This window comes from Erpetoichthys calabaricus, chromosome 2 (genome assembly GCF_900747795.2).
Source record: "Erpetoichthys calabaricus chromosome 2, fErpCal1.3, whole genome shotgun sequence".
Taxonomy (NCBI): Eukaryota; Metazoa; Chordata; class Cladistia; order Polypteriformes; family Polypteridae; genus Erpetoichthys; species Erpetoichthys calabaricus.
Window position 1 is genome coordinate 218,985,980 of NC_041395.2, and position 12,058 is coordinate 218,998,037.

Here is a 12,058-nt window from a genome sequence, read left to right on the forward strand (position 1 = left end):
CACTTTAATCTGGAAGTTTTTAAAAATGAAAAAAATATTTTCTTAGTTTTCATTAAGACTGTGCAGTAACAATATTTGACGAAAAGAACAGGATGATGAAAGACAACACTGCAACAAAAAATGTTAGTCTTCTTCAGCATTTGTTTGGGCATAACATATTCCTTTGGACATATTTGTAGACCTAAATCTTTATAATTAACAGAGGTACCTTTTTTAAATGTGTTGGGTCAGTGATCAGGATTAGCACAAAAAATAATGCAGAATGCAAAATATATCTTAGAGCATTGGGTCCTTGTATGTAAATAAAATTACTTTTTTTATAATAAAACAATATCTACTGTAATTAGAATTTAGAATCTCGTATTGCTTTACTTTCACAATAACACCTAATTTTAATAAAAATTTCTATATGAATTTTCTTTGTTGTCAAAGACAAAGCTGAAGAAGCCTTTAGTAAAAACTTAGTGTCATTCTAAACTGATGTAGGAAACAAGTTCCTTGGTTTAAAGAAAACGTCAACCTTCTGAGACTGCAGTAGATGACAGGAGACTATTTGTTCAGTCCTGTTTATTTTGGAAGTTTAAAATTTGCTGCCTCATCTGTTTCAATTAAGATAAGACCACTTTTAATATGCCTTTGAAATATTATATATCACAAGATTCATAATGAAAAATTTCCATTAATTTTTGTTTGTTGATTGGTAGAAAAAATATTTACTTAACAAGATTGTCCATCCAAACCTGACATACCAAAAATGTATCCTGTTTATGTTTTAACAGGTGGAAATTCCCTTTTAATTTAAGCTTTGCATAAAAAAGTACTGAAGTTTAGAATGAGGAAGAAAGACTTTAAGAATCTATGCTTTTCATGTAGACACTTGTATGAGAGGGAAACATTAATATATTTTATGCTCAATAAACTGTTTACAGTATTAGTAAGATTGTTTATAGTTTAATTAGTTTAATAAACAGGTTAATATTTTGATAATACTGCTTCATCTTTTATTTTGGAAGAGCTGTATATCCAGTGTATATATTTTCTTTCTATACCAACTTGAAAGCCCTGTATCACTCAATTGTCTGTTGTGACTTACATATTCTGAATACCTTTATTTCTGTGTAGAATACGTTAAAAAAAAATTAAAGACTCCAGATGTAGATAAGTATTTTTTTCTAGCTTTCCTTTTCCTTAGGTGTAGTAATGCTCATTCCATTTGAAGGAGTCGTCGAGAAGTAGTTGATCCTTGTGTTACTGATTTTCTTGCTGATCACATAGTCACATACTTTGAGGTATATACATATATATTTTTTGTTTATTTTTTTTCCCCGCTAAAAAAGAACAGTTTTCAACATATATTGCACAAATTTCACTTAAAAATGTGTAATCTTTTTGATTACCATATTGCAAGTGTTGCACATTACTGTAGTTTCAGTTAGGTTAATATTTTTGTGAATTCATTTTTATACATGTTGTCATATTTAATAAGATGAACACCCACCCCCATTCAGACAGTCCTAGAATGTTTAAGCATTCTAATGTCAATATTCACCCAGTAACCAAGGCTCTACAGTTGTGGTAGCATCGCAACAAAATGTCATTGAAACAGCACTCCCTTCACTAGAGGACATCTATAACATCAAGAGTTCTCAGGAATACCCATTAAAATATTAAGGACACAACCCTCCCACAACATGAACTGTTCATATCGCTACCATCAGGCAGATGCTACAAGAGCATAGGAGCTAGAACAACAAGGCTGAAAGACAGTTTTCTCCCTTATGCCATCAGGCTTGTAAATTCAACCAATCCGCTGTCCCTCCTCTCAGCACTGCAGACTAACTAGAGTCTGGAGGATGGAAGGCCTTCTTGAGACCATGTACAGTACCTGAAGTGCTTACACTGTATCATTTATTTATTTGCAAGTGTACTCTTACTTTTGTTTGTTTCTTGAGTTTTTTTTGCCACCAGAGGTGTTTTTGTTTATTACTGTGTATTCTTCTCAGTTGATGGATAACTATCAGAATAAGATTTTCGTTGTACTGAGAATATATGACAAAGTTGAAGCTAAAAATAGAATGATAGACTGTGAATGAGTAGTGATTGTGAGTTAATTCATTTTGCCAGTCACTTCATTACAAAATCAATCATTTTAATTATTCAACTAGTATTGATAGTTGGATTTGCTTTATACTTTCTGTACGCTCAGACTGGCCTGGGTCATTGAAACCACATTTTTTCTGACTGATTTTTTATTATTATTTTTTTTTTTCTTACAGCTCTTTTAGTGGCAACTGTGTGAGCATCAATGCATTGTTAAGAAACATGTTTAAGAAGTATAAATGCGATTCGTGGGGAAAAAGGGGAGGTACATGAAGTGTTTTAGCAATGTTTTTGGTCATTGCCGTACTTGTTTTTTCAGGAGACTTAATTGCACAGTACATTATCTGTCATAGCACTGACTGCCAAAATGCTTCTAGCATGTCCCCCAGGTGATTTATATGAACATGTGCATTAAATGATGATGCACCACAGCTCCTTTAATTTGGGGTTGCAAGACATCTGCAGGTACATAACTCCTACTATGGTGGAGAGAACTGAAGTTATTTGAGAGTGCCAAATAAATAAATAACGACAAGTGCTATTAACTGTCATTATTATTATTTATAAATTACATTTGTAATGACAATGCATTAAATTTTTTCATATGCCTTTAACATGTACTTAATGCAGCATTCAAATTGTTTGTCAAATCATATGTATGTATTAGTTGATACACTGAGAATTCTGTCCATGTGTATTTGATTTAGGCTTCAAGTAGAATAACTAAGTACTTATATTGAATTTGTAAAAAAATGTTTTATTGATGTAGTAGGTCAAATTGTACTTTGTGATATTTTGCATAGAAGTATACAGTGATCCCTCGCTATATTGCGCTTCCCCTTTCGCGGCTTCACTCTATCGCGGATTTTATATGTAAACATATTTAAATATATATCGCGGATTTTTTGCTGGTTCGCGGATTTCTGTGGACAATGGGTCTTTTAATTTCTGGTACATGCTTCCTCAGTTGGTTTGCCTAGTTGATTTCATACAAGGGACGCTATTGGCAGATGGCTGAGAAGCTACCCAACGTACTTTTCTCTCTCTCTCTCTCTTGCGCTGACTTTTTCTGATCCTGACGTAGGGGGATTGAGCAGGGGGGCTGTTCGCACTGAAAGATTATCTTCATGTTGGCTACCTTCTGTGCAGCTGCTTCGTGAAGTGACATGCTGCACAGTGCTTCGCATATTTAAAAGCACGAAGGGCACGTATTGATTTTTTTTATCTGTCTCTCTCTCTCTCTCTCTCTCTCTCTCTGCTCCTGACGGAGGGGGTGTGAGCTGCCGCCTTCAACAGCTTTGTGCCGCGGTGCTTCGCATACTTAAAAGCAAACAGCCCTATTGATTTGTTTGCTCCTTTGAAAAGGAAGATATGTTTGCATTCTTTTAATTGTGAGACTGAACTGTCATCTCTGTCTTGTCATGGAGCACAGTTTAAACTTTTGAAAAAGAGACAAATGTTTGTTTGCAGTGTTTGAATAACGTCCCTGTCTCTCTACAACCTCCTGTGTTTCTGCGCAAATCTGTGACCCAAGCATGACAATATAAAAATAACCATATAAACATATGGTTTCTACTTCGCGAATTTTCTTATTTCGCGGGAGGAGGGATTACTGTACTGTGAATTTTGGGGAAAAAAGCAAAATGCCATACCGGTTAGCACTGCTCTCTTACAGCTCCAGTAGACCCAATCACAGCATACTGTAAAGTTTTTTGTTCCTTTGTCTGCTTGGGTGTTTCTCTTGGCACTACAACTTTCCACCCAGATTAGGTGTAGTAATTGGCATCTCTGAACTGTCCCAGTATAAGTAGGAGCTACTCCTTAAATACTGCACCACTGTTACTGCAACAGGCCATATGATTAAATACCAAGTTTCATTATCTGTTAGGCCTGGTTTCTGATTATAAAGCTGGCTGGAATGAAAACTTGAATCTACTGCAGACCTCCAGGACCCTAACTGAGTACCCCCACTTTATATTATACTCCTTGTGTGTGTACATGCACAAATGAAATATGGAAAGAAGTAAAAGATGAGATAAAGGTAAATACAGCACTGTGAATTACTCTTCATCTTATATCCACTATCAGATCATAAAGTCATAATGGATTTCAGCTCCAATTAAATTATTTTTAGGGCAATTACCAACCACAGATCTCATGTTGCTAGAATTAGTCAGTTTTGATTCTGATTAACATTTCTTTTCTTTATCCTTCCTGCATAGCTATCCTTGTTAGATGCCTTCTATATTAAAGTGGCATTCTTATAATTAAACTGCAGACCACAGGTGTTATCTTTTAACAAAATTAAATTCTATAGGCTTATTGTTCAGTGACCATAAAAATACTAAAATTAATAAAATTACATCAGGCTTTTTTAAACTAATAAAACATGTCCAAAATACTAATCCATGACACACATTACATATAAGAAAAACAAACTTTATGGCTTAATTAAACCACAATTTTATGAAAATGTTCATGTTTATCAAAAAGATACAAAGCTAATGTACCTAACAAATTTTCACGTAAATTCAACACATTTGACTCTTAAGCTATCAAGTCTTCTGTTTAATAAGCAGCAAGCGCAAATTCTTCTTTATCTGTTCTTTTTCTAATTACTAACCACAAGCTTGCTCACCATCCACACTCAAGACAAGGATTATCTGCTTTAATTACGGTACAAAATGGAAAGGGCTGAACTCAGATTCTCTTTTAATATCTGATGAACATGCACTCTGCTTACACTCTGCTGTTCCTCTCCTTGCACAGGATGACTCCTTAAATTCCCTCTTCTGTTTAATACATCCACTTTCTTCAAGCCAATATTCTAGTCGTTACTCTCTCCTAAAGTATGTCTGCAATCTGTCTGCTACAACTAAATTACTAAAAATTCTTTGGGAAGTTTTTTTCAAATTGGCTAATTTACCCATTACTGATCATGTCATTTGGGCTAAAAATTGGCCCATATCAATAATAGCATCACAATGTTGAGGCTGGTTGTTCCAATTTGGACTTGAGTGCATGTTAGCTGGCTATGCTTTATATAAGGCTTATGGGGGAGGGGGTCCTTTCCAAATGGTTAGCTGTTTCTGATACATCATTACCCTAAACAGTGTGGTGTCCTTTTTACTGAAGAATATTTACTTTTTTTAATATGGTCTTTGATAGGCCAAGATAACTAGCAATCGTGTACTTCTCAACCTTGTCATCAATTTTTTCAATAAAAATTTGTCAATATGCAAAAATCTATGTGTAAAAAATTAAGTCAATTCCTTGAACTGTAACTTGACCATTCCCAAAACCTTAGATCTTTTCCAGCCATTAAGTTGTTGATTTGTTGGTATGTTTATTTATGATCACTGCCCTGTTGCATGGTCCAATTTCAGCCAAGTTACAGATGTCATACTGCAGACCTTACACTTCCTCCTAAAATACTCTGGTACTAAACGAATTTCATGGTAGACACAATTGATTGTAAGTGTCCTGGTTCACGGATGTCACCTCTGTCTGGTGCAGCTTTATGCAACTGAAGTCACCAGGCGGTTCAGTTATACAGTGCCCTATGCATCGGTTACGCTGTCTGTATCATCTGATAACCAATTCACATTGTCGTCACGATCACTTGATTCAACTAATTGTTCAGTTTCAGTGTATTCTAAAACTCTCTTTACAGCTTCTCGTTTACAGTCCATGTGTTTTCAATGAAGACTCTGCTACCCCCCAAATATTGATGAGCTACATTAGAGTTTAAAAACGCTTAGAAGAATTCATGATTGTTTTGTAACATGATGGCAGTAGAATACTATCCTAAGAGTTGTTCATTATTCAGGCTTAACATTGTAAAAGTGGAGTGTTATCCTCACTCTGATTCTGACTCGGGTTTAACTGTAATTACGTAGACTTCCATGTCCGAGTCATGCTCAGGGTTAATGCTACACAAATTAATTAAGTTTAGAAAGATTTGCGTATAAAAGAGAAAAAGTTTTTAGAATGTGACTTGTGTGTTACTTCCCAAAGATTTGCACTCTGCACAGAAGAGTCTTTTTCTGGCTTCATTACTACCATGAAAGTTTTACTTTTTCTGTCTTTTTCCGATGGTGGAGTCATTAACTCTACCATTTAACAGTTCTTTGTGATTTCTCTGTGTAATCTTTGGGTAGGTTTGTTAAGGTGGCCAATCCTGGAAACACTGGCAATAATCTTGAATGCAAATAATCCTCTTAAATGTAGAGTGATGTACTTCAGTTTGTGTTGTATATTGGCATTTCAGCTTCTTTACAGTGTGATGAGTAGCACCCATTGCTTCTCTGAGGTCATTGCAAAAATCTTTTTGTTTTAGCTTTATGTGGGCACAAATGTGAGTGTTCCAGACTGAACCAGGAAATTGTTTTACTCAATATAGAAGTGGTAGCACTACCTGTTAATTAATGTGAGAAGGTATACATATTTTGTTACATATGTCTACTACATGTTAGGTAATTTGCAGTAAATAAATAATGAAAATGTAAAACCTGTTATCTTCTTTGTCACTGGGGTTCATTTTTATCTAATTTTAGGACTAGGTGATTACTAGATAATAGTGAATAATGCTCTGATTTATAAAGCCTTGTAACCAAAAGAGCGGGTACGTTCTTTTTTTTTTTTTTTTTTTTTACATCATTTTGCATATGAACTATAAAAGCATTCCTTCTCTTTTCACTATGCTGTTTTTCTTTGAAGTTAAATGATAAAACTATTGATGATGAGTCTGTGACACAGTTTATGAAGATAGTACCACACCATAGTATGGTGTGAATGAACTCTGTATTTTTGTTTTAATGTTTTGAATTCTGCTAAGAAATAAAACAAAGCTTACATTTCCATTTCCTGAATGCTGCATGCTTCTCATCTTGTGAGGTTTTTGATGTTTGTTTTTGTTTGAAAGGAACCCTCGACAGCCGGGACCAAGCATGTGGACCACAGAATTGCGCATCGTGCTAACACCACTCCCCACCTCCCTCCCTATGTCAGTCCTACTGTGTTTTCCACTGACCCCCCTCATCTCCACTCAGTCACAACACTGCACCAACCCAAGCAGCTTCTACAGCCCAGCTTGTCACAGCACATTCGGAGACCTTCAGGTAATGGTCCTCCCTGGAAAGGCAAATAGCGTTTTGTACACTGCTTGCTTTTCTTAGCTGCAGTCCAAATCAAGCCAAAGTCTAGAAAACCATCCAGTGTACCTGTTTTTCTGTTTGTCCTATTATGCTTTCCTTCATCTTTCTTCCTAACCACAGGGGTAAAAAAACAAAGCAACAGATTTCTTCAGATGCTGAATTTCATTAAAGTATTTTTTATTTCCAGACTTCAACTATTCAAATCCTAAACTCTTTGTTTTTTAGGGTAATATCTCTGTTATTTTAACTTATATGCTTTAAGCTGAAAATTATAAAAAATAGAAATATGAGCACGTCATTGCAATGTTTTCTGATGTCTTAATTTGTAATTATCTCCCCCCTTGTGTCCACTCCTTTCTGTGTTGTTTTTAGGAGATAACAAGAAGGTCGAGAAGTTTCTGGCTGTGCTTGACCGGGGTAAAGCTTTCACCAGTGAAAACTACCACAGTGTCGCACTAAGCTATGGCACACTGCCCAGGGCAAACCACCGAGCCACACCACAGACGGACAAGACTGCACTTCTGACTTTAAAACGTCAGACTCGTATTCCGGAAACTGGACACAGGCAGCACTCGGGCAACCAGCAGTCAATGTCAAAAATGTACAATGACTTTCAAACTGTTCCATCCTCAGCAGGTGCAAAGGACATTAGAGTCTTGGAGGGACATGGCAATACTAGTGTATCGTGGTCCAGTTATGCAGGAGCCTTGGGGTCTAGAAGGACTCAGCCCTATGCTAGTAACTGTCAGGCTGTTCCAAAACAGAGCATCCGATCTGCTCCTTCATCCCAACCTCTACGTCTTGATGTTCCCCCTGATGAGGACTGGCGAAGAAGCACCTTATCACAGCCACATTCCCATCTTAACTCTGCTTCTTATTATAGGCCCACTGCTGCAACCACGCCCCTTCAGCAGGCAGAATCAAGACTTGCTCCTCATGGGAGGAACTCTGGTCAGCGGTGTGGTCTGTGCCAACAAGCTTCTGCAGAGCCAGGGCAGAACTACTGTCACACGTGTCAGTTCTACCTGTCTCGTTTCCGCCCTGTGAGTTGAGAGACGTGCTCTTGATCTTTTCACAGATCTCCACGTCTCTCCTTCCAGTGGGAATTGTGACACTGTACATTTTTTATTTAGTAGTAAATAGGCCAAAGATGCCAAGCTGTAGTCTCTGATTTTGCTGTTGCAATCATCTGTTTAGGTTGATAAACATAATGAATTCTAATTTTTTATTGTTATACACATATATATATTTTTAACAGATATTTAATTACTGCTAGTATTTCTTTGATCTTTGTACTCACTGAATTGCTCATTTGTCATCGTGGTCAAACGTAATTTCTGTGAGAGAAAATGCATTTGCTTCTTGGCATAGTCATTTGTAGAACAGAACTGATTGACTCTGAAGTCCTCTTCACAACTATATCTCTCTTCTTTCTCATGCACTTCTGGAAAGAGAGAGCAGACTGCATCGATGAATTCAATATTTAAGCAGGACATGTGGGCTCTGGGTTTATCCTCTAACCTCAGACTTTTACTGTGTATATACCCATAGACTTAATAGGTTGCAAGTATGCTGTAGCACTTGACAAATAATGTAGCTCTCTAATTTCACCATTTTGAAAGGTCTTCCAGAAAGTATTTGTCTAACCTTTAAACACTGGACTTGCTTTTAGAAAAGAGCCCTGGGTAGCTGTCCACTTCCTTATGATTGTAGCAGAGAGCTTATTTTTGGAAAATGTTCTACTGTCCACAGGATGTATTTGTGACACACATCTTGAAAGTAGCATACAGAAAAAGTAAAATGGGAGCAGGTCTGAATTATGACTACTGATCTCTTACCTACAGCTCAGTTGTACCATCTGCATTCTCTGGACCGTCACTATCCAGAACAAGTAGTGGTCTTGAGCTTCACTTATTAGGGAGCATGACCTCTGGGAGCTGAGAAACGAGCTTGCCATATCTTCAGAGAAATATCATATGTCTTCTCCTATAAGAGATAAGTCAGTCCTGAAGAAATAAAGGCATTCTACTTTGGAGAAACATTTCTCTGGATATACAAGTTGGTGTTGTGCTGGTAAATGGCTCTTTTTACACTGTTAAATAACTTAATACTCTTGTTCAGTTGCAAGTAATATGTTTTGAACTGAAATAGTTTAAGAGTGATACCTTGCCAATTTGATGTCTGTTATTTTAAGCATGGGTTTATATGCATCTACCAGTCTCGGCCTTGTCAGCGTGTTTGCCCAGTACTTGATATGAGGTCTTTATGGTGTATTTACCAGTTCTTCTTCAGTATCTGTCACTAGTCCAATTTTATTGTTTATGTCATGGTCATTTATCAATGATTCATATTTAGTTGTGTTCCGTGTGATATTTATACATTTCCCATATTAATGTATGGAGTCAGAGCCAGGTTAATACCATGTGCACAGTTTAACAGATTAGCTTTTAACTTTTTAAATTGGTTGCTTCAACAACTGAACATGCAGATTGACTGGCTCACATCCTTTAACTCGAGCTCTGACAACCACCAAATATGGCAAAGTCTGTGCTGAAATGTTGGAAAGATTAAATCTCATTTATTCCTCTCTGTGATCAAGATGGAATCTAAAGTATTGTCAGTATTCAAACATAATTGGAACATTAACTTAATTTTTAAATACTTTAGACAGCCACATATCCGTATGATTTTTTTTTTTGACAGTTTTCATCCCATTTGAATTCCACCTAACCCTATTAACTCCATTCAGAATCAAGGGAGCATATTGGGTAATCCTAAATTTCCTCCTTATCAGGAATATTTAAGTTTTAAACCTTTGGTGTACTTATTTTTTATTCATAAATAAAACATTGAACTGTAAATAATCAAGAGTATGTGGCCAACAGTTTTAGTAGTGCCAGTCTTATTTGCATTTTATAAGAACTTTAAACAAAAAAAAGAATGAAGTTTCTTTGCAGCGTAATTCAAGAAGGTTCTCTGTCTCATTTTTTTAGAAGGCTCAATGGCAGCCAAAGGGTTTAGATTTTCTGCTCTATTTTTTTGACTACTTCACATCTAAGTGAATGAAATATTATGTATCATAACAGCTACTTATGTATTCTAGAGGATAATATACCAGTAAAGTTATTTTTTGATCATTGCATTAATTTGTTCTGTTATTACCGAAAGGAGATATTTGCCTTTCTCTTGACCACATTGTTTTTTTTTCCTTTCTCTCAGTCTTTGCCATTGGAAAGCTCCACTATCGTGTTTGTATTCTCTGTCAAGTCCTTTTGTGTGTGCATCCTCTGTATTTAATTTATCGAGACTGAGTTTGGGCATAAATGTTTCATTTCTTATTTCCTATATTAGGCATATGTTTGCATTATCAATTTAATGTACTGTACTAATTGACAGATTCGGTTACAGTTCTGTTAGCAAGTCCAGCTAGTTATTTTGAAATGATAGCCTTGGTGAAAATGTTATTCTAGTTAGATGAAGAGGATGATGTTGTTTGTTCCTTCATTCAGTGATATGCCACAGCAGTTTGGCAAGTTACTGTTTTAGTTTTAAACCTTTTACTGATCCTACAGTAAATGGGCCAAGTGTAACATTATGAAGTGGTTTAATGAACACTAAATAATGTGAACCTCATCTTCTCTGTTTAGCTTCCTTATTCAATGCACTGTTAGCTACAGTTCATCCATAAAAATCTGCAGAATTCATTCATCTGGCCTGGATCCGCCAGAAATTGAAGATTATCACAGGTAAAAACTGTGGACATATTGTTTAAATAATAGCCTTTCATCAACCATTTAACTGACTGTTGAAGCAATGTCTTAATTTATATGCCAAAACGCGATAATAGGCTTGTTTGCCTAGTTTTCGGTTAGAGTTTGAAAAGCATTTTGTTTAAGCTGATGGTCTGGGTATTTATTTAAAAAAAACAAACAAACTCAGACACAAGTTTATATTAAAGAGTATAGATACTTAGTAAATTTGCAGCTTTGAAAGAGATTCACCTGTGTGATCAAGCTTGTGAAGGCTGCTTGAAATAGGAAGTAGGACTGCGGTTTGATGCACTAGGAGTGGCCACTAAATGACCAAAGACAGAAACCCTATCATTGCAGACGACGTAGTTTCTAGCTTGTTCTCATCTTCTCAGAGGGAGTGCTCTTCATGCTGTGTCTCATTTGGACTGTGGACAGTAGTACAAATGTATAATTTTATCTATTATTCTTGCTTTAAAAAAGAAAGCCAAAAAAGAAGATTTGATAGAACTATGTATGTATATTTGCTTGTACAGATAATAACTGAAGCCTTTGAATGTGAATAGGTACATTCATACATGTAGCGGTCCTGGGTTCCCCAGATGCTTGTTTCTAAAAGCAGTACTATAACATGGATCCTGTATTTTTTCAATAAAGTTGATATACAGAGTGAAGCACAATAAAGTCTTAATGAATGACCCATCATTTCTGAGTCTTGAATACCTGCTTTCATACAGCGTACCACAAACAGTAGCAAAATTAATTTTAAAAACACATTTGTCATTTTTTCCTTGTTTGTTTAGGTTCCATTTTCCAGGTGGTTCCTTCATCCAGCTGAGCTGGGATCAATAAAGCCAGGTATTTTACATTTTTGCCTTAGAAAATTATAACAAATAAATTTGGCTGGATGATTTTTTTCCCCTTTGTGGCTGAGCAGGCCATAACACACCAGAAGGAGCTCTTCCTCCTTTAGATGCCAAATAGATCAGGCGGTGCTGTGTTCAGAAGGAGGCTGTGCTGTGTTGCTTCTCTCATATTCTGGCCACATAAAGC

General features: G+C 36.1%; 1 protein-coding gene across 11 annotated transcripts in view; it reads left to right on the top strand.

Moving 5' to 3' along the window:
* usp54a (ubiquitin specific peptidase 54a) overlaps positions 1–11,708 on the top strand; it is a 307,359-nt gene extending 295,651 nt beyond the window's left edge. For 9 of the 11 annotated variants that reach the window (XM_028795167.2, XM_028795169.2, XM_028795170.2 and 6 more), the window contains 2 exons: positions 7,025–7,220; positions 7,629–11,708. In XM_028795167.2, the coding sequence (XP_028651000.1) occupies positions 7,025–7,220; positions 7,629–8,308 (876 nt within the window). In that variant the 3' untranslated portion in view covers positions 8,309–11,708. The remainder of the gene's footprint in view (positions 1–7,024; positions 7,221–7,628) is intronic. The other 2 variants (XM_051922633.1, XM_051922634.1) reach the window with 1 other exon arrangement.
* Positions 11,709–12,058: the final 350 nt, after the last annotated feature.